Raw genomic sequence first — 23,396 nt, 5'->3', positions numbered from 1 at the left:
TTAGTATTAAAAGTTAATAGTCGGTTTTGAATAATCATAAATGCCAATCTAACCCAATAAATTAATGTAAACTATAAACCAGTACCTAACACATATTTCACAAATGCAATTAGTCATGCAATAACATCGAGTAAATATATATAACTTCTCGGGTTTATCGTGTTTAGGTTCACTCTTAGTGAACACCTAATTATTCTAGGTATAGTTGCCCCAATTTTTATTTGTTCACGATTCATGATTCAAGTTTGTGAATGGACATCATTCACATCATCAGGAATATTATATTCGATCTCACAGGATGTTCTATAAACAGATGGCCTCGATCCAGACAATTACGACGTTTTTTACCAACAAAACAACGCAGGCATCAGCGTTGTGATAAACATACAGTTTTAATGAAGAATTTTTAAAATTATATATTTCTGTAAAAATTCTTATATATAATTCTTATATATCAGGCAAATACAAAGTCTATTGTTTGACCTCGTTTTCAATGTACATACAAACAAACATACGCAATTAATTTAATTTGTTTTGCATATTCGAGCAACATTTGTTTAAGTAATCGATAATAATCCAGCGTCAATGATATTCGGCGCTTCGGAATTGAGAGCAAATTAATGCAAATGTTTGTTTCATTTTAAATTTACACGTCCGCATTATTGAGAAATATAAATTAATGCTAATGTAAGGTTAATATTATTATTTGAATATTGTTTAAAATCTTTAAATGTAAAAATGGAAATTGCTCTACTGACATAATGATAACCGCATAGCCCATATTGCTCGGTCTCCAGATTTGAAATTTGGCATGTAAGTACGAGTAGATTCTGCATTGGTCGCCCAAAGAGTAGGAGTACCTGGCAAGTCACACCGGAGAGTCAGAGGGCATCGTGGTGGAATGCCAGGAGTCCCACACTCTCCCGGGTGAAGACCTGAAGGCAGTCCGTAAAAAGGATTTTCCCTTCGAAAACAAAAAAAGGATGCACTTGAAAATTGGTAGTAAATATACGTTCCTTATATAGTCTATCGGAGCACTTAAAATTGATTCTGTTCCAATTAATTGATTCCTATTGATCCTATTGAAATCGGAATAATATAGGACTAATATTATTTCGTGAACGTGTTATCTTATCTAACTTCAAATTAAAAGCACTACAATAGAACAGACGGTACGTAGGTATACTTGAGCTCAACACGGGCAAACATCCGGCAAATCGAATCTAAGTTCTGAGAAAGTCATTGTTCTGAACCTGTAAGGTATCCACTTACACATCGGGTCGATAGCGTAGGCAGCCAATATACTGTTAGTCAATTCCATGTAACATAGATTGAATTAGAAACAGTTCATACAATTTATTTTTAATAGAAGAAGTAGGTATCATAAATTACGCATCTTTCCCATTAATATTAACAAGTATTATTAGTTCGAAACTAAATAACGCAATTTATTAATCTGCATAATTAAATGCAGTAGGACCTATGATTGACTTATCCATCATCCTACACTCAGCAGATAATTCTGAATATTTGAAAAAAAAAATTAAAAATTCTAACAAAAGAAAGTCTATATCATTCAAGTTTATTTGTTGTGATGAAAACAATTATCAAAGACATTTAATTTTTTTTATAATTTAAAGGGACCAAAACCGTTTTCGATTACACTGTTCAACTGGCTGACTCGCGACAAAAATTATACATACAAAAAATTTGTGATATGTGTAATTAGTATAGGTACTACTGAGACAGAAACAATAGTATTTAGAGTTTTTGTCTGTTTGTCGTATTTCATAAAATATTATGAAAGCCTCTTGTGAAAGTAACGCAGAAAATGAAATCCGTACTTTATGTTACAAATATTCTTACAAGAAGATATTTACATTCTGCGCTCATCGCAAACTCAGCATGGAGAAAAGATTAGTTGGTTGTGTGCCGAGCTAGGCTAAGTTATTGCTAGCTCAGCGCCGTTCTTAAAGATAAAGCGCTTAACAACGGATATAAGTAGTAGGAATTTAATTTCTTGTTCGGAGGGTTAATATTACGAGTCGCCAGTACATTTTTAGAGAACTTATTTTTTATTAATGTCGCACGGTTTATTGAAATTTTTCGTGCAGTTTCAGACACAAAATTGAATTGAAATCTCTAATTATTCTGTCAGATTTACTTTTTGAAAAAAAGATTCTTCAGATTTATTGTAATGTTACTACCAGCGCCCTGGGGTTTTGTTCTCGCACGAATTTCGCATACTAATATTAGTAGGATAGATTACAACACTTTAATAAAGGTGCTTAACATTTTTTTGCGATGTTTGATCTATTATCTATTATCTAATTTTCCTTAGATTTCGCCGGAAGTTTCGTTTCTGTGTGAATTTCCGAGAAATCTTAATCATTACTTAACTGTACGCCAATTTATACCAAAATAAGTGTCTGTACTTTTATAATCACGTATTTTTTAACTTTAATACGATTAATATTGTTTGATACCTAGACGAATCATTACCAAAAAAAGGCGTAAATCATTTCACTTCTCAATTTCATTACCGGAAAGCGACACTCATCGGCTTAATAGCTCATGTCAAGTCAGGAATAATCAAAATGGCTCGAGGAAATTAGAAAACGCACTTGTACAGTTTCAAAGGTAGACCGCGGTGTCTCATCCACTTAATGTGGCCTGATACCCATTCAACAAACAATTCACACAGAGGGCGAAGGCCTAATGCCCCGCGTTCGTTTTTGTTTACCAAATTTTTCTAAATCACCATCATAATCCTCAGTATTTGACACTTTTGCGTACCAGGACCTTCCCATAACCATGATCCGGGAGTTTAGTCTGGGACTTTATAACACAAAGTAATCCCATCAGACCTTCGTGACCCTGTTATTCGTGTTATTCTCTTAGTTAGTTTGTCTTATGTATATGTCTGTATGTGTTGCTTAGTTGTCTTATGAGACAGCCGGGAGAAAGCAATGAAATGGTCCTATCACTTCTTCTAAAGTATCGGGAACCATAGCATAGCGCACACTAGAACTCGTTCGGTTACAAAGAGCGATCGCGATGTCTCTTATCCGTTCGTTTGTGGTCGGACACCCTCTCAACTCAACTTTTTACCGAAGGGCCCAATGCCTTTGTTTACCACATTTTTGTGACGCATCTTCACTTGTTTACTTATCACTTTCGAGCACCATACGGCTCAAAATGCTGCTAAGAATACTCCAAACACTTCACTTCCCTCTATGTGTACCTACTTTGGACACCTCGACAAAATATATTGGTGAGCGTCCAATAAAATGTGAATCAAGCGTCAATAAAGTATATTTTAATTCGAATATCGTGATGCTAATTGATATTTTAATCGCTTTTAGACATGAAGATATTTAATTTATTCAATGTCGAGATAAACTTCTATAATAATGAAAATAATTAGCATGAAAGTTCTGTTTATCAATAAAAGGAATTGTTTATATATTCAGCACGTGGTTTCACGAGAATTCCACGTGATATCTAGCTTAAGATCAAAGTAATACATTAATTTTACGTACGTCAATTAGCTGATTCCTGCCAATTAAGCACAGTTTTATTTTTACCTAATAGATTTATTTATTATTTTATGAACCTCAAGATTTTTGTGATAAATGTGCATGTTAAAATATTTTTCCCTCCGGGGTATGTGAAGCCTGGTGTCTGTATCGGTACGAGATAGGGTTATTAAATTCGAGTTCGTTATTTTTTTGGATAAATGCAGATAATTACTTAATACAATTAAAAACAGAACTTGTACAGAAACACGACATCAAGGGGAAGGCTAATAAATTGGGTTTCTTCTTGTAGGCGATGGGCTCCTTTCAGTCTTTTCAAGGCTCTTGGTTCTGTCTGGGGACGTATCCTATCATACATATATCATATCCCTATATGTATGTGACACGACATTTTCAAAGAGGTGGGTATTGCTTAGGAGAAGCTCATAACCTTAAGCCATGAAATATGTACTTTATAAAAAAATATAAAGCCTTATAATTCGGAAAATAAACGTAACTTTTTCAGGCATTGTGAAACAAAACATTCAAGAAGAAAAATTTAAACAGTATATTTATACAAGGGTCTGACACTGGCGATAAACCCGGGGTCTAACGAGAGAAGTGTTGGCTTGAGGGCCAAGGGCTCGCCTTATCGGCTCCGTGGGTAAACTGGACGGCAAACACCACTTAAAGGCGTTACAGAATAAGACTCGTATTGTTCTGCTGTCTTTATTCAAAGACGCAAAACATTTTGGCATTTTCAGTAATGTATCAATACTTGGTAAAGCTGCGTTACATCATCATTATAAGATAACCTAAATCTATACTAATATTATAAAGCTGAAGAGTTTGTTTTGTTTGTTTGTTTGTTTGTTTAAACGCGCTAATCTCAGAAACTACTGAACCGATTTGAATAATTCTTTTACTGTTAGATAGTCTATTTATCGAGGAAGGCTATAGGCTACATTTTATCCCGGATTTCCTACGGGAAACGTCAACAATGCAGGTGAAAGTTGAATGAGTCGGCCATCTGCGAGCTTTCCACGCGAACGCTGCGCAAACCAACAAAGATATAGTAAAATAATGTACTAAGATGTGAAGTTCTCATTTTTTGCCACAAAAAAGTCCGCGAGAGCATATATCTATCTCTTAAGGTTTACTTACAATAACCACTTTTATGTTCATTTTTTAAGATTATTTTTTCATTATAAACATAAGTTATTTTGAAACCAATTTTCTTTAATTCAGTATTAATCCTTATCCAAATAAATATGTTTATTACTTTCGGCTTTTCATGTAGACTAAAATTGCCATTTACAGTATATAAATCAGACGAATAGGTTTTGAGATATAGTCGTTATAAGCAATTTGCAGCGAAACATTTAATACGGCGAACCAGCGTTCTTTCTAATACGCGTGACCGCCTGACCGCCTGAGGAGGATGTTTGCAAAAATAAATATGATGCCCAAAATAACTATTCCACGCGGACGAAGTCGCGGGCACAGCTAGTTTCTTATATATTCAAAGTTATAGTAAGCGTCCTCACTGCGACACCGTTTTTACCTAATCACTGTTACTACATTCGTTACTTAGGTACCTTCTTTTGTTCAGAATTTAATTTTAAAATTTGAATCTGCCTAATGCCCGAGTTTCTTGATTTTAAGTTGCAATTCTTATAGTCCATTTCTTTTGGCACTGAAATGAAGATAAAGAATTTTAAAGTCTTTTTGAAAAGAAAATTCAAAATGAAATACCAGATTTCGTAATGAATTACTTTTGCTATCAACCACTCCTTATTTTAGAAATGTATTTTTGAACAAAACGTCATCCAAGATTGTTTACCTCCATTTTAAACCGCGTCCAAAGAAATGGTTTATATACTTTTGTAGTTGTAATAAAAAATATTTTATGTTTCAAGTAAATCGTGAGTTACACTTCTGCAACCTTTATTCTGTGGTTCACGGTGATCGCGATGGCCGCCTCGTGTTGACACGGCGCCGCCGATTCTGTAGGTTTATATTTCGGTCGGCGGCGTGCCATTATCCCATTAGGGCAGGACATTACTCAGTACTCGGAGAGCTATTACCGAGACCCACCGATCTTCCATCTAGGGCTTCAATTAGTTTTCACGGATTTGTCGAACAATTCCACGGGATAATTAAGTAGGCTAAAGTAATTCTAGGAGGTATTAGAAAGTGATCGTTACCTACAGAGGCATGAGAGTCGGTGGTCGCTGCTGTTTAGATTCTTAATCCTCATTGTACAGTCGCCTATAGAAAAACATGACACCGGTGAGGTAGTTTCTTTGCAGACGATTGCACCTATGAGAACGAAAATTACAAAAAGACGACGATATAGAACTGACGACGCTTAGGACTTCTTATACTAAGTACTTAAATTGGATTCCTAACATTACATTTCCTATAACAATAAAACTCAATTTGAAAGGCGGCTGCATTAAAACCACACGTTTTTTTTAACTCCCGTTGGTGCGCATGACATTTTGTATGGTCAAATGATCGCAATAATTGCGCCGTTATTGCCATACAAATGTCAGCATTGATGAAATAATAATTACATCCAAGTCTTGTGGCGATGGTCCAACAGTTTCGGGCTTTTTTATCAAAACGATTTAGTCTAAGAATCAGAATCATACTATATTAGTTACATGGCCCCTAGCTTAGGTAATAGTTAGGGGTGTTAGGGACTCGTTGGTGAAAACAGGCATTAGTCTTTTGTTTTTAACATACAAAACATAAATTATTATTAAACAAAGGAAAGTTATGTAGGTAGGCCTTTTGAGCTTTACAAATTATGTGGCTTGTTTTACTTTGAAGTTTAAATGTCGTAGTACTAATTGGTTTTTCTTGTTTCTAACCGCTAACACATTGCTCAATGTTTATGTTACAATGTTTTAAAGTATAATGCAAAGTATAGATAGCAAGTTAGGTTTATTTGTTTTCTTTTTTTATGAATCCGATTTCGTCCGTATTTAGAGTGGAAATAGGGTTGCCAACTCCCCTCTTCCGAAAAAAGACAATAAAATATTGAAACCTCTCAGGTCTCAGAACCAGGTAAAGTCTGCCGGACTTTTTCAAAAAGGGGCCTGTCAAATAGAAGTGTGGGCACTTTTTAAATTGAATTTTGATCTTCACAGTGGAAGTTAGAAGTAGCTAGTGGAATGAAATAAATAAATAAAAATTCTCGTAGTCTGACCTTCGTGACCTCGAGACCTACGAAGATTGGAGAAATGGTTACACATTCAGTTAATTTCAGTTGCACAAATGTGCAGGTGCGTAAGCTAAAACATGGGTAATTTGTTCTAGCATTCTTCACACGTAATTCATAAAAGGATACTTTTATAAGGTTGCAGTAGATAGGTACCTACCTCAGCTCGATCACAGATTCTTTCGTGAGTTCCTAAATATTATTAGTAATATTTTACTAGCAGTATCGTGGTAGGTTAATAAAGAACAAAGGACAACCTAACTCATCATTCATTTATGATATTCCTTGTTGTAATCAAAATATGTAATAAAGGGATTTTGTATGTTTTAATATAGCGATCATCCATCACTATGTTTTGCGATCTAGCCAATCAGAAGTTGATCATAGATAGGATATCGATGGCCAATCAATTATGTAAACAAGTTACTCTGCATGGAACTCTATGCCGCGGTAATAGAGGCGAATTTCCGGTAAATTTGGGTAGGCTGCTATGCTGTTCACTGTACCTACTTCGGTGATTATAGACTATTTATAGAATTTATAGATCACAACAAATATACCTATTACTAAGTATTTTTGGTATTGATATCGATAACTCATAATAAGATACAAAAAGTGAAATTTACCTACATGAGGTTTTCACTAAAAGACAATTTTTGCAAATTTTTTTGTTAAGTAGATGCCCGCGTCTCCGCCTGTATCAGCTCGCATTGAAAGTACAAACATCCTTTTATGTGGAACTACCTATTTTACATAGACATAGAAAAGTCGTCTGTCTGCTATACGAAATAATTTTAGTTAAATAAAACACATGCAACGAAATCTACTAAACAGTATTCATGGAGGTAGCATTACCCTCCCCGCGGCGTAGCTTAGCTCCGCAGGTACCAGAACCGAAGGCCCTCCTCGCCGCCCGCCGGGCCCGGTCAACGCCACACCACACCAGAGATTTTACAAGTTTAACTTTAAACTACTTACCTGGCTCAAACCAGCTCGTCTCCACAACAATCCACGGTCCTTTACTCCAGTTCACGATCGATACGCACCAGCCCTCAACACCGTAAAAGCAAATTACTTTTAATCACCATTCGGCACATTTACACGGCCGTCCCGTTTCACAACTATCGACTACGGCTTCACAATCACTCGCCCATTACACTGCACTGGTAATATAGATCCTGTCAACTGTTCAATCCTTGGGTTGTGTTTTAGAAGATAAACAATAATAGTGATTTCACAGTGGAAACGCGAGCGAGCGTAACAACGTAACGCACGTCACGTCAGCGCCGATTCAAGCCGGCGCGGCGGCGGGCGACCGCGGAACTCGGGTGAAACGAACGAACGGCGCTCGGCCAGTCGGCAAAGCACGAGAGGGAGCGGGACGACTATACGAATGTCTGTGATATTCGAAAGGGATATGAGACTTTTTACGAGGCGGCAGAAGGCATAAAAATATACGAGAAGGGCTCGCATACAGGGCACAATCGGTGTAGCGTCGTTGTTTACACTCACTGCTATCTTGGATTGATCCACGTTGAATTGAAATAGATAACGATTGTTTGGTACAATGGCATTTGGCGGCATGGCTGCTCATTCATTAAAATAATTAACCCAACAATTAAACCGGGAGGTCGTTGTCATTTCGTTACGCTATGACTTCACAGGGGTCTACCTAAGTACACCTCCTTTTTATGCCTTGGTCGTGGTATTTACAACTATTGTCCAAGTCCAGGGTCTTTTAAAAATTCTAGAGTGGTTACCAGGGAGTCCATATGGTTCCCCAAAAGGGGCATTAGAAATCATAGTTTCGTATAAAGGATTTTGGCATAAAGTGTAAAAAATAATTAGTCTATAAAACCTCTAGATAATGTACTTACTTCTACCACATCCCCAGTTGGATCGCCTATACAGGCGGCTCTACCCCGGCGGATAGACATGACAATACTCAACACAAAATTGATAAACAATCTTCAATAGGCACGTTCACTACTTTTGGTCCTGTTTGACGTTTCTTTTAGATAACTACTAAAGTATTGTAGAGACAAATTATAGGTTATATGTTTCTCTCCTATATTTACTGAAAGCTTTCATGAAGTAATCTAGTTATTAATGTATGTTAACTCTGTCAACATCCCCATCAAATGTTTGTGAAGGTATATTCTGAAAAGGCGTACTACAAGCTGTGAGACATAATCTCTAAAATCATCATAAGGGTTCAGGACCTAGTTATTAGAAGGGAAAATAAATAATCAAAACACACTGTGAGCATATTTACATGTATTGTTATTTCTTACATATTTCGACGTGTTGGAAGAATGGCCGAAACATAAATCTTGACATCAGCAGCTCGTTCTTTGAATTATAGTACAAAATATTTGCATTAGCCTACACCTACATAAATAAATTAGATTCCGAGGTCCGCACAGTAATTTTAACTGTACACTTGCGATGTTAGGCGAGTCATAGTTTCAGTGTTTCGTGTGGTATAAAATTTACTTACCTAACTTTAATCTAAAAAAACTTATTTTTTAATATGATATTATATTTATTTCAATACAACATAACACAAACATAAATATTTTTGGAACAAGGATTCACAAAACATCGGCGGGTCGCTCGCTCCACCTAACGAAATCTCGCCTAAACAGCGCATTTAAACTAAATATTACTTTTTCATCGACGAACTTAATTATGATCAACACTGTGAATCCACCAAAAAAACTTACTTCATCAGAATACTATTTCGCGAACATCGTCATCGTATTGAACTTATAAATTAGACCAATGCAGCTAAGTATATGTACATCAATAGTTTTATTAAATCAATGTCATTTCTAACCTGACACGTGATTTCGGGTCAGGTTATTAATAATTCCATTTAAGTATTTGATAGAAAATCGTACGATCACTTTACTTTGTTTTAAAATGTATTCCATAAAATATAACTGATATACTGGCCTTCCTCTTTACAAACGCAAAGACGCAAAGTTTGGCAAAACAGGGTGGTCTAGTATTTGAAACTGAAAAACCAGAATGGTTACTCAGAATCGTTTATGAAACTTATATAGGGAAGATAAGATATGACAAGCCTTGTAAACATTTTATTATTAAAGTTATCAAAAAAGAGAAAAGACAACGTCTCCTCAACGTTCGTGAATAAGGGGGCCGTTGACTAAACAATAATTGCAATAGATGTACTTATTACATATGCTTGGAATGTTGGGCCAGAACCGTAACATGAAATTAATGAAATCTTTTGTTACTTTGGAAAAATGAGGATCGACCAATATCAATAAAAGTTTAAAAAGAAAAAACTCTAAATTGCGCAAAATAAACCTTGCTGTCATTCTTATCAAACTATAGTTTAAGAAGCACAGTTGATCCTTATATAAATGACAGATAGATTTAGGGTTCCTTTAGTTCTAGGTAGATTTGACAAAATTTTTTGGGACTTTTAACTATGACTGAAAAAGCTTTGTTGGCCTCTTGGGGCTGTAGAAACTTATACTTCAATAAAAACTAGATTTCACATTCAAAATTTGCTACGCAACCAAATTGTGCGCGTTGAAATCGAGATGCAGGTCGCACGCAACCAAAAAGAAATTTGAGTAGTTTGTTTCTTCTTACAAATTGCTAGCTCTGCAACCTCTTACTATAAACAACACGGGTTTTAACTAGCATGAACATTATTATTGGCGACCTCTTTACCGCATGACCGCTCCTCATAGGCGTAAAACATGACAATTAAAAGGTACGTGCGCGTTAAAACCTATCTTATCCATAGTTCTTTGTAGGTTGGTAAAAGTTAAGTAGAGCCTGTAAGCCTGATTTATATGGTTCAAGGTGGCAACAGTGGCACCTCAGGGTAAGTCGGTTCATGTTCCTCTTCTGAAGAATGACCGCTGGCGTACAAGGGGCGGCCACTCTTCTCGCGTAGTCAGTATCTGTAAGAAAAGTGAATTTAATTGTTAATTTGTAACCTTCGATCAAATATTCTAATATAATTTCATATATAAGAGCAAGAATAAACAAAACAACATCCGAACTTTTATTCGTTATTTTACAGATATTAAAAACATCTTAATGCATTGCGATAAAGTACACATCCCGTCAGTTAATAAAAAAATAGTACATAATAGAGTAATAGCAAATATTGTAACTGTTTTTTTTTTCATTTTAGGATTGTGTATTTTGTTGTAATGTGTTTTAAGATCCTGCGAACAGACGGACAAATTTGTTTTGTGACACTTTAGCAGGATTGTCTCTATAGATATGCCGATGTGATTGGTAAAAAAACGTTTAACGCTCGTCGGGACTCGTGACATGATCGAAAATTAGTAATACTTATATATAATTGAGTATGTCATTTAATTTTTCTGTCGGCAACAAAGTAAAAATTCGTAAAATCAAATTCCTATTTCATCGTTAGTAAGTTAATTACTGTAAAGTTATCAAATCTGCCATTGTGGCTAAATGAATATCTTTTACTTCTTCTTTTAAGAAACCATCAATCTTCTAAAAGAAACACCGAAAGACTTGTAAAGAGCATCCTTTGAATAGTGTTCCTTATTTTTCTTTTCGTCGCTATACATTTACCTAACTAGATTTGTGTTCTTGTCCCATTTAAATGTGAACTGTTACGACATGATTATCATCTTGTCTTGGTAACTGATGTAATGTACTATTGTGTTTGCTTCAAGTTTAACCCGTCTAAAGTTTTTGGAATCTAAATTTAAAAAAAAAAACTTTATCTCGCTGATGACGACAAATTATTCTAAAATTAATATGCATAGGTTTTTTATTACCAGGTTATGTTATTTAAATATTATAAAATAAGGTGAGCAATAAAACATACATGTCCATATAAAAATATTTAATTACAGTCTTTTGCTTCTACACAATAATCTGGCGTCGCGAAGCGTTTTCTGTATTATATTTAACAAGTAATCTAGTATTTTTTTAAATTATAACAAAATAAAGTGCTTACATTCACCACGGCTAAACTTAGAACAGTTCCCCATTACCAAAATGATATCACTTTATTTTTTATTTTTTGTTCTACAATAAATTATATGTAATACGATATAATTTTCAATAGATATTTCTGTTTCAAGTTCATACAAACCTTTTGTCTAATTAATTGTATAATTGCATAGCACGCGCGTCGACATATTTATCCCGTTTCAAGTCATAATAAAAAGCGATGCCGTGTTAGCCCCGCTTTAAGTGCTGCCCGCACCTTTAACTCACGGTATAGAAGATATAGTATATACATTATATTTTCAGATCGTCAAACTGTCTTGAATAATAATTTTTATTTAGGATCGAAAAAAAATGTAAACTGTATAATCTTTTTTGGCATAATCATCGTTTTACACAAATTTTCATATCTCGTTTTGCGAAACGTTGATTTCGCCATTTTATAGCTTATAGCTTTTTGACAAATGCTAATACATTATACATAACTTGCGTGCATGCGAAAGCCTACTTTCTAAAAAAAATATTGATTTTTATTTTTAAAAAACATTAACATTTATTTATGGAAGTTAGTTATGTTTTCTGTTATGGGCCTATAAACTTGAGAATCTGTTAGGCGACATGGCAACCTGTCATTATTTGAATCGCAACTCTTATCATTAAGCCAAATAGCTGAACGTGGCCAATCAGTCTTGTCAAGACTGTTCGCTTTGTCTACCCCGCATGGGATATATACGTGATAATATGTAGGTATGTATGAATGTTTTCTGTCTTTGTTTCGACTTACTAATGCAGAATAATAAATTACGAAGTAAAATTAACACTTCATTTCATAAAACATCCAAAAGTTAGTTTAATTGACTGCAAAGAATATCGCTGTGTACTTCTGCAAAATGGCGCATTTTTCTAAAAAATAAAACGATTATCAAAACAAACGATTATTAACTCTGTGTGAGTGTTCAAAGAATAAAACTGCGAAACAAAGTTTTTATCTATTTTTCAAATATAACCAAAAGATAATATATATATACAATTATTTTCGAAAAAATATAAGATATTTCGCACTCTATAAAAACGTTTGGAAAATTTATTTATTGCGGCATATAACGGATCGCGGGTTCGGCAGCGCAGCGGTGAATGAATCTGCAATTTGGGAACTACAGATATCTGATACAATCATTTGTTTAATTCGCTTTAAAATAAAAGTAGCAAGTGCCTTCATTTTTAGAAATGAAGCTAAAGTAGTGGTAATGCTTTTGATTGTATTTTTTTGCATACAAATATAAACAATCCAAATTCAATTTCACTTGCGCATCTGTCTTCTCAAATCACAAGTCGAAATTTTAAGTTGCAGTAATATGTATGAGTGAGTGAAACAGACAATTACTATCACCCGGTATTATCTGTTTCTGTGTAGTATGACTTATATACGAAGTTTTTTGGTGAGTAAAAGATTTTGGTTGGACTATTTTTTTTTAATTTGGAGAACCTTTGCATTCTCTTTGTCATTACTATCCAATTTCTTTGCTTTCCTGCGAAAAAATACAAAAAAATTACAAAATAAATTAAAAACATATGAATCATATTTAAATAATGATACAACATTTAAATTAAAATATGAAATAAAATTACATTTGCAAATCTTCTACAATGTTGTCATTTTTCTTTAAACGTTTTGTACGTTTGTTATATGCCCTTTGATTCTCATAAGGTCTTTTTCTATTTTTTTCTACTTTTTCTTCCTTCGAAACCTTTTTCTTCAAATCTTTTTGACGCTGACACAATGCCCTTTGGTATTCTTGTTTCCTTTCCCTTTCTTTTTCTCTGTAAAATTAACATAATTTGATTCATCATCATTTCAACCGTAGGACGCAGTAGTGACGTAGGACTGCTGAACATAGACCTCTTCCAATGAATTTATATTTTTATTTGAAATTATTTGTTTGGTAAACCTAGGCCGTGTGGATTTCGCTGTGAAACACACTGAGTTGAGAGACACGTGTTAGTCGATCAAAATAGTTCAAATATTACACCAATCCACATTATAAATTTCGTCAAGCAGTATCTACTCTGCTCTTAAAAAACACAAGCACACTCACTCAATGGCTTTCACTATTTTGGGTAACTTAAATGCACTTTAGCTTATTGCCATATTTTTAATTTTAAACACTTTATACACGAACATTTTGAGGGGTCACATCCATCCAGAACACGAAGCACGCAGTAACACTAACACACGTACATCCGCGCACGCGCGCACGCCAAACGATACGCAGGCATATTTTTCCTCCCCTTAGTCTTACGAATTTTCGATCAGGTCACGTGACCTTACTCGAGTTTAAATTTTTTTACCAATCACAAAAAAAAGTGCACAACGCCGCTAAAGAAGCTATTATTTCAAAAATTGTTTATAGTAACCTCCTATAAGAGTCCATATTGTTGTCAGTCTCGGCGTAAGGCTGCCAGTGCGCGGGCGCAGCGTCGCTGTCTTCACGCTCGCTGTTGTTGCTTGTGCCTGAATAACAAAATTTTAAAAATTTGACTTGGATCGTGTAGTAAGAGGTAGTGTGCAGCCGGAAAACATTCCGGGTTCAATCTCCCATCAGGTCAACATAAAACCAATCTCTTTGATACAGTACACTGTTTTGAATTTTGCCTTTGTTTCCCTTTTATGTATAATATACAAAACCAAATACAGTGTTGCAAATTGAGAAATAGCCACAGGACATACTCTTGTATCAAAGGGGAGAATCATCGAAGTGGAAATCATGTCCACCTTGGTGTTACGGGCGACCTGGCGGTTAAGTCGTCCGCCAGCACGAGTGAGTGTGAGTGAGAGAGAGAGAGAGAGTGAGTACTAACACCTGTCTCCGTCAGGCTCGGGCGCGCGGTCGCGCGGGGAGGCGGCGCGCGCGGGCGGCGAGGGGCTGTCCAGCGAGATGACGGCCGCCGCGGCGCCGCCCGCCGGCGATCGGTACCCGCTCGACGACACCGCTTCCGCTGTTAACAATACGCACCATCTTTATCTGTTCACTATTTTATTGTTGCAATAGACATTGTCTTGGGGTGAGAAAAAAATTTGATACAATATAATAAGTCTATATCACTTGCGGGGTAGATACGAGACAACTCGTCTTGAAAAGACTGATGGGCCACGTTCAGCTGTTTCGCTTAATGATAGAATTGAGATTTAAATAGTTATAGGTTGCTAGCTCATCGCCTAAAAGAATCCCAAATTTATAAGCCTTAGTCACCTTTTAAGACGCCTAGCCAACATTATTAATACAAAAAGGGAGGATTTGTTCTCACCATTGGAAGACGCGTATCCATCATCTGTCTTTATTGAAGACTCTGGAACTGGCGGTGTGGACTTAGGTTGTGGCACCTTCCTCTTTAGAGGCAACTCGTCCTCGGAGTCCGATGTGAGGTCAACGACCGCTTCGGCGGGTTTCGCCGTTCGCGCTTCCCCCACCGCTGCTCGTTTCCCCCCACCACCGCCTCCTTCCACTGGTATCACTTCTGAAAATTAATTGGAGAAAATTATATTATTCAAGTTTGGATGAAAGAAGGTTGACTAAACAAATACCCCCAAATTTACTTGCATGAAGTTATGAATGTGGGTGAAGCGAAAGAAGTATGCATGGATAGTGGCAAGTGGAAAGATGTAGTTTATGCCTCTTTCCCTAAGGTGTCACCGGAAAAGAGCCGAGAGAATTTTATGAATGCATGGTTCAGAAAAATCTCTTTTTGATCCCAACTTTTTCTGGGACATATAGAAGGCTGTAAACAGAGGTTTTGTCAGAACAAATCTCCAATCCTTGCAACCCGTTGTAAAAGAGCGCGTTTCTCGAAACGCGGCTAACATCTGAACGCGGGCAGACGCCCAAGTAGTGGAGGTGGAGATAACGATGGTCTCGTTACCGAGGTCGTCGGGTATGAGCGTGACGGGCTCGGCGGCGGGCGGCGCGGCGGCGTGCGGGCGCGGCGGCGGCGCGTGCGCCGACCAGCTGCCGTCCGCGTGCAGCTGCACCTCGCTGCACTCCGCCGCCAGCCGCGGGGACGTCAGCACCTCTTGGAAGTAGCTGCGGGGTGCCACTCAATGTTATTTGTGACCAATGATAAATGACAAATATTCTAAAGCTAATTAAGTACTGCTTTATTGATTGACAGACCAATACATACTTTTGGTTTTTTATTCTTTTATCCATGTACACATGAAAAGTAAAAGGCACAAATGCTTTTTTTATTAGTACACGGGTAAAGGTGTTAACCAATTGGAAATTTTCTTCCAAATAGCACAACTACAATACCGACTAAGGCCCTTGTACAAAAGATCCCTTAGTGTTTCCGTTCTATGATTTGCAGGAAACACGACGCGTCGAAAAATTATACTGATGTACACAGTTTACCTTTCAACAAGGGCTAGGCATCCCCATCTATCACCTAAGAGAGAAAATCCGTGCCAAAGACCTAGTATTTGTATAATTACTCACCCATCAACTACCAGGGAATCATAAGGCGCCGGACGATCGCAAACGGGACACAGCCAAGTAGGTTTCCGTTCATTCATTTGCAGGAATAGTGACGCGTCGAAACATTGAAGATGTGGACAGTTGGCTGGTCGGCACGGGCAAGACATCCTCATCTTCCCAAGGGGACACATGAGGGAAACACGAAGCGATGTCGTGGCGATTTCACTGTCGTAGTCTTCCGATAGTTTTTCTTTGACTGTAGAAAGTATCGATTAGTTTTAATAATGCAAGCAAGAAAGTATCTTTATTCAGTAATCTGTTTTGCTCTTTTTTCCTGATTTTCTCTGAAAACCGGCATTGTGGTTCTCACCATTATAGTATTCTGAGTGAAGGCCATTTTTAACTGCTTTAAAAAAAGGTGGTTCTCAGCTTGACCTTTATGTATGTATGTTTGTTTATCCGCGATTATTTCGCGTTTCGCTGTACCGATTTCGATGCGATTTTCAGGAAAGTGTTTACACAGTACACTTAGGTTTTAGAAATTGAACAGACTTCAAAAAATTTGAATATCGATTAGAGGCGGTTCTCTATTTTCTAAAGTAATTTATTAATTCTCTTCATGGAATTTGTAATAAGTGAAAGTTGGAACATATTAAAAAATTACACAATATTAAAAGAAACTCACTCAATGACCGAGTATAATCCGGATTCTTTGTCCCTTTATTCTTCAGCCTCTGCAGCAGCTCGGCTGAAGTCAGCTTTCTGACCATAAACACACCGAGAACGTATGCCCTGGTGAAGTCAGCGCCCCACGACACTTGGATAGTGTTGGCTACGGTCGGTGACAGTTTCACTAGGGACGATATGTTGACAGGCCGAGGTGGCCGCTTTGGCTCCGGAGTAGGTTTGTTTGTGGGTATTGGATTCTGTTGAATATTAAAGGTATTATAGATACATCTTAAAAAAGTAGCAGTGAATGGTAATTTAGACTTATGAAGGCCTCATCTTGCATTAAGAGATTGAGAGACTGATCATATCTATATTCCTTTTAAATTCATGTTTTACCTCAACGTAAGCAGTCATGACACCTACTCTAGCACAAACTGCCGAACTACAGAGCAGATAAATTGATTTGAACTTACTCTTTGTATAATATTATGTAATTAAAAAGACCGTGGGGCTATCTTTGAATGCTATGACAATATTATATGATATCAATAAATATGATAAACAAGAAACTTACTGGTAGTGGACACATCTTATTGTTTACTTTAACATTAACACTAGGTGGAAAATAGTCTTCCTGCTCGCATGACGTCTCCAGAAGACAGAATCTCAGTTGTGCCTGTAAGAAAAAAAAACATTGTAGAATTGACGGCCTCAGTGGCGCAGCGATACTGCTGTCTGTGACACCAGAGGTCTTGGATTCGAATGCCGGCCAGGGCATGATGAGAAATGAACTTTTTCTAAAGGGCCTGGATCTTGGATGTTTATCTACATAAAAGAATTAATTACAAAATATAGTATCGTTGAGTACTTCATCCTCTAACTCGCTACTAACTTCAAGTTTTTTTGCTCTGTATACCCCATAAGTGATAAACTATAATAATATTTACCAAGTAAGTTGTAAGTTTCCTACCTGTATCACATAGTCGAGCTTATTGCTGGTCCCGACTATGTCCTTCCCGGATGCTATCTCAGTGGCTTGCTGCGGCGTCAGGTGGAAGATGTAGGTGCCCTCCTGCATGCGGCCCGCCTGCATGGGCATCATGGTGGACGGCTTCATCAACTCCGCCAACACGTCGTAGAAGGGAAGCCTGGGGTGGAGAACATATTAATTACATATTTCAAACAATGTACATACATACATATAGTCACGTCTATATCCCTTACGGGGTAGACAGAGCCAACAATCTTGAAGACTGCATGGCCACGTTCAGCTATTTGGCTTAATGATAGAATTGAGATTCAAATAGTGACAAGTTGCTAGCCCATCGCCTAAAGAAGAATCCCAAGTTTGTAAGCCTATCCCTTAGTCGCCTTTTACGACATCCATGGGAAAGAGATAGAGGGGTCCATCAGACTGTATTCCAACAGCTACAATTCTATGTGTACACTTGTTTGTGTACCACTATCTCATAGGGTTTAATTTCCTTTATACAATGTCAATGGTGAACTCACTAATAAAACAAGCGAAAGAGCGGAAACAAATCCACTTACTTTTTAAATTTAACATCAGGATGCACCGGAAAGGGGGTCAGGGGCGCGGTGGGCGACGGCGACGGCATCGACGTGAGGGTTGCGCCCGCGCCGCCGTGCGCGTACCCGTGGTACATGCCCCCCGCGTACATCGGGTTCTGCCGCGCCTGTCAATGTGCTTCTGCTTCATTTGGCTTAATCACTCTACAGCTACTGAGCACAGTTGCATGCCATTACATTCTCACACTAAGCAGTAACATACCAATGCCATGCATGTACCAATGATTATTTCGAAGTTATTTTTATTTGTTTGAATGCTAACAATATGTCTGTATGTATATTGTATATGTCTGTTTTTTGACATAATAATTTTTTGCATTAAGTTTTACGGACTAATAAAAAAATATGCGTAATTATGATTTTGCTATAAAAAAATATGCATGCAGTCTCAGTTATGCAGTAACTACCCATGCATAGATAAATATAGTAATGAAATTATTAAATTTTAACATTATTAACAAGTAATATGTATTCGGTAATAAAGACCGCGCTCGACCGAAAAGTACCACCATTTGTAACCGTAATTGAAATATTTCAAATAGTGCTATATAATGGTGATAATGATAATAGACACGACTTACAGTGACGGGCATGCCCTGGCCCCTGGCGTCCTGTGGGTTGTACCCGGTGACTGCGGGATGCTGGTACATGTTCCTGGAGCCGGGCAGCGCCGGTGCCAGTGGGTCCTTGCCCTGTGAACCCGCGCCGTGCCCAGACCCACTCGACGGTAATGCCTGATTGTTCCTATAGAGAAAATGAGGTCTTAATTACTTTACTTTATTAAAGCGTTGTTGAGTTTGTTCAAAAGTTGGTGGTAATTTTGTCATTGGTGTGAATGTTGTTTTATTTGTAAAACATTTACTGTATTTTGAATTTGTTTAATGACAAAAGTAACACCATCTAGTTCCATTGAACATCAACAACCCCCTTTATAATGCAGACTCACACCTCTTATAATTTAAACCTGTGAGATTGACTAACTTACAGCTACTCCCAAGTTAGCTGCTGTTATTAAAAGCTAAGACCCATCACCAGTATCCCATCATGCATCATAGACTAATCTTCTATGATCAGTTCAATTGATCAATCAATTGATTCAGAATCTTATCTGAAAAGTTGGCCGTGCAGGTAGGTTTGAGATGCGCCATAGACAAAGATAATCAAGCCAAGAAGACAAACATTACATCAAAGAAAACAAAAAAATTACATTAGAAAGATGTTAGAACGACCCTCTATAGGAATCCTAGGAAGCTATTTGTCTTGTTGACTTGATCGTAGACCGCCCACACTTAAGTAACCCTCGCAGCCAAGCACGAAGCAGTCATGCTCACAGCTAGGTGCGAGCCAAACGCGAGAAGAACAGACACTTGCCTATTGTTACTGCTGCTCTTTTGCGAGCGGTGTCCGTTCTCAGTGGGTTTGAGACGTGTTCTAAGTTCGGAAGTCCCATTCTCAGCGGGAGCACTCGTAGCCGCATTCCCTACTCTCGCTGAAGACCGTGTTTTAACCATTGTTGACGTGCGACCGTCTCATGTCAACTGAAATTCACGAGTCCGAAAACGGACAGAAGCTATCTTAAAACAGTGGAATTGTAAAGAGTTTTCTGGAAAATTTCTTCGAAGTTGAGTATGTCTCAGCACCGTGACGTCTTATTTCTCTTACGCTTTGAAAGTTGAAAGGGAAAGGGGCTCGATATGACATCTGCAATTGAATAATTACCAATTTTTAGTCGTCAATGGTTAAAACATGTCTTACAGCTTTTTATTATCTAAACAAACCAAGAAATGTCCATAATTGAAGCATTTTTTTTGGGAACAGTGTTGGCGGTCTCTTTGTTTTTGTATTGACAAATTATTCCACTGCAGCTGTGAAGGAGCATAGCTAAGGAAAGAAAGTGTATTAACAGGTTTCAATAACCCACACGGCATTGGAAGTAGGAGTTAACTTGTAAGAGAAATAAGTCCTGTCATTTGAAATTTTCCAGAAAACTGACAAGACAACAAGTTAGTCCAACAAGTAACCTGAGATGTTGAGAGGAACTTGTTACAACATAGAATCTTACATCTATATATCTGAATGACCAACATGAAATTGTGACTGAAATATCTATTTGATAAATAAGCCCTTGATTAAAATAACTAACTTTATGTGATATAAAAGTCAATTTGTTTTTTGGAGGAGGAATTGAACAACCACAAGGGAAATTCATTATAATAAGATATTTAGGAAAATATTAGTAAAATTTATGTTTTTTAATGATCAATTGACTTTTAACTTTGTTTTTATGATAAGTTTTATACATCTATATTTTCTTTCCTATACACAACTGACTATCCACTCCACATTCATTTTGTGGTTTCAAGTCCATACTGTATAGAGCATCATTAACGTTATATACCTAACTGCATAAAGTATTATTGGCATAATCTTCATTTTACACAACTTTCATATGTAAAATATCATGGCTGTATTATGGTGGAGTGGTGGTTGTCAGTCGCTCAATTATAACATGATTTGAAATGTCCGAGATAAAATAAAAGTATGTAACGGACACATTTAATACCAATATTTTATGCCCTAAAAATATATGGGACCCAATATGGTTCAACTGAAAGACCCGCCCTAAACAAATAAAATATATACTCTCCATGACTGAATGAAAAATAACAGACAACACACAGCTGAAACCCTTTACAGTTCACTAAGGAGGATTTCCCAAAATTCCCGCGGGAACAGAAGTAAATTAGATGTTTCGTTTGAAGCGGGCGGACCCGCGGGCGCTCTCTAGTTCTACAATAAACTACAAGTTAAATAATAGAAACTAATATGTTAGACTAAAATAAGCTATTAATGAATTCCGTATATTTTAAGATAAGAGACATACATTCTTAGAAGTAGGTACATGCATTTGTTTTAGTTGGTTTTGAAATGAAATTTACAGCACACTTAAAAGCCTTTTTTTATTCTGAATAAAAATCATACTAACAATATTAACTTACTTAAATCAAGTTTATTATCTTTTTTGATTTCCTACTAAAGTTAAGAACTTCACTGGGTTTTCCTCAGATTAGCCTCATTTTGGACCAAAATCGTAAAGTACATAAATACTTATTTACACAGCATACATTAAGACATTTTTTGGCATAACTATTGTTTGTCTAGGTCTTTCCATTCCAACATTCCTATTCCTGATCAAACCATCTAAGCATTGCCTTTTCTATTCCTATCACTACACTATATCTGTGTTTATTTTACTTTCGCGCTTTTTCTGCCTCACCCAAATTTCAGTCCCACACATTAGTGTTGGGACCAACATGCCTCTATGCACAGCCAAGTGAGTTTTTTTGGACAGTTTCTGACTGCTCATAAAGGCATGCAAGGCTCCTTTCACCATGTTCCCCACATTCAGCCTCCTTTCAATATCACTATCAAATTTTTCATCTAGTGTTAACTTTCATCCTAGATATACAAACTTTTTCACTTGCTTTCTTTCCACTTTATTCCTTTAATCAAAACTATACATTCTGTAATTTTGCCACTTTTTCATTTTACTTAAGCACCATCAATCTTTTCTTATTCAAAGCTCATAAATATATACAATCTCCTGTGACTCCTCAGCCTATGACTCCAGTATAACATAATTGTCAGCATAATTTCTAGCATTCATTCTAATCCACCTTTAGACTCTTTTAAATCTATCAAAAACCTATCCATGAATAAACTGAATAGCCAAGGTGAAGCAACACACCCCTATCTATCTCCTTTCTTGATATTATAACTGTCAGTGTACACTCTGTTACTCCTTACACAAATACTTGAATCCTTAAATATAGCTTTCTCAGTGCTTGTATCAAGGCATTGCGCACCCCATACATATCTAGTGCTGACCATAATTCATTGCAGTTTACTCTGTCATAGGCCTTTTTAATAATGCATTTCATTATTCAGGACATACATAGTTTTTTTTAAATTTCAAAGGTTCAATATGTATATTGAACCTATTATGGGCTAATAAAATTTAAAAAACCACATCTACACACATAAAGGTACATATAGATGTGATTTTCTTAAATTTTATTTACATCCAGCCACATAAATATGGCTTTCCAGATTTGTAACTATCGGCTCTGTCGACCCTAAAGTGGCTGAATATAGCCTAAGTGTGCTGTTTATCTTTTTAACCAACTTCATAAAAAGGAGTAAATTCTCAATTCTTATTATTTAATTTTTTTTGGTATCTGTATTTAACAAGTGTAATTGAACAGATTTTTATATTTGCTTTTGTAGACTAAGCACGCGTGTAATTGATACACCCTTAATCTTCCTGGTAAATCAATCTATTTTTACTTGTGAACACATAATTATTTTTTTTTACTTAGTAGATTCTGAGTTTATCAACATAAAAAATAGGCATGGGGAGGGGGAACTCTTGCTATAAAATGAATAATGAACTAGCCGGTCCCCGGTATGAATAAGTCCTTTACGTCTTGTAAAAATCAATACATTGAGATTATTGTCATTATTTATAACAAGAATACTGTGATGAGAGATGTACCACGTTAAAATTCATGAAAGCAGGTGTAGTGTAAGTACATACTTATTGTAGATGTACAGACCGATATTTTACAAGGCAAAGATAGCTTTCGAAGTAGTAAGGGGTATCATTATTTTAAAGTTAACCACTGATTAAAAATCAATACATACATAGTAATAATAAATTAAACAAAACGTTAGAACTCAATAAACAATATGGATGTCACATATAAAAAATAACTTAACTTACCATGATATCGCGTTACCGTAATCGTAATATCTACTCATATTAATAGTTATTTAAAATTTAACACTAACATTTAAATATTCTCATAAATTTACGAATGTCTTTCACTAAATGCCATAGCTTCACTTGACGCTTGTACGACAGCAGCACGGCAGCCACAT

General features: G+C 36.5%; 2 protein-coding genes across 6 annotated transcripts in view; both read right to left on the bottom strand.

Moving 5' to 3' along the window:
* The window catches only part of LOC106139996 (zinc finger protein 608), a 92,032-nt gene extending 83,944 nt beyond the window's left edge, over positions 1-8,088 (bottom strand). For all 3 annotated transcript variants that reach the window (XM_060949535.1, XM_060949531.1, XM_060949533.1), the window contains exon 1: positions 7,726-8,088. The gene's annotated coding sequence lies outside the window, so the exon portion shown is untranslated. The remainder of the gene's footprint in view (positions 1-7,725) is intronic.
* Positions 8,089-9,004: 916 nt separating this feature from the next.
* LOC106137265 (E3 SUMO-protein ligase PIAS3) lies at positions 9,005-23,388 on the bottom strand. Of its 3 annotated transcripts, none has more exons than XM_060949536.1 (13): positions 23,239-23,379; positions 19,827-19,993; positions 19,037-19,199; positions 18,417-18,562; positions 17,836-18,013; positions 17,440-17,541; positions 16,882-17,122; positions 16,218-16,452; positions 15,646-15,806; positions 15,034-15,243; positions 14,587-14,724; positions 14,143-14,239; positions 9,005-10,691 (listed from the first exon to the last, which is right to left on the bottom strand). In XM_060949536.1, the coding sequence occupies exons 2-13, from the start codon at positions 19,964-19,966 to the stop codon at positions 10,685-10,687; spliced, it is 1,818 nt and encodes a 605-aa protein (XP_060805519.1). In that variant the 5' UTR covers positions 19,967-19,993; positions 23,239-23,379; the 3' UTR covers positions 9,005-10,684. The 3 variants fall into 3 exon arrangements, with proteins under 3 accessions (XP_060805519.1, XP_060805520.1, XP_060805521.1); XM_060949537.1 differs by having other exon boundaries at positions 18,417-18,553; XM_060949538.1 differs by lacking the exon at positions 19,827-19,993 and having other exon boundaries at positions 23,239-23,388.
* Between the last annotated feature and the right edge of the window lie 8 nt (positions 23,389-23,396).

Source organism: Amyelois transitella, chromosome 19 (assembly GCF_032362555.1).
Source record: "Amyelois transitella isolate CPQ chromosome 19, ilAmyTran1.1, whole genome shotgun sequence".
Classification (NCBI taxonomy): Eukaryota; Metazoa; Arthropoda; class Insecta; order Lepidoptera; family Pyralidae; genus Amyelois; species Amyelois transitella.
This window is presented reverse-complemented; position numbering and strand designations above follow the sequence as displayed.

Excerpts from the sequence above, each read along its gene's own strand:
- LOC106137265 (XM_060949536.1), bottom strand. The coding sequence starts at position 19,966 with ATGGTTAAAACACGGTCTTCAGCGAGAGTAGGGAATGCGGCTACGAGT. Across the intron at positions 19,200-19,826 it reads AAGAGCAGCAGTAACAATAG|GAACAATCAGGCATTACCGT; the intron begins GCAAGTGTCTGT and ends TTTTCTCTATAG. Across the intron at positions 18,014-18,416 it reads CCTGATGTTAAATTTAAAAA|GCTTCCCTTCTACGACGTGT; the intron begins GTAAGTGGATTT and ends TCTCCACCCCAG.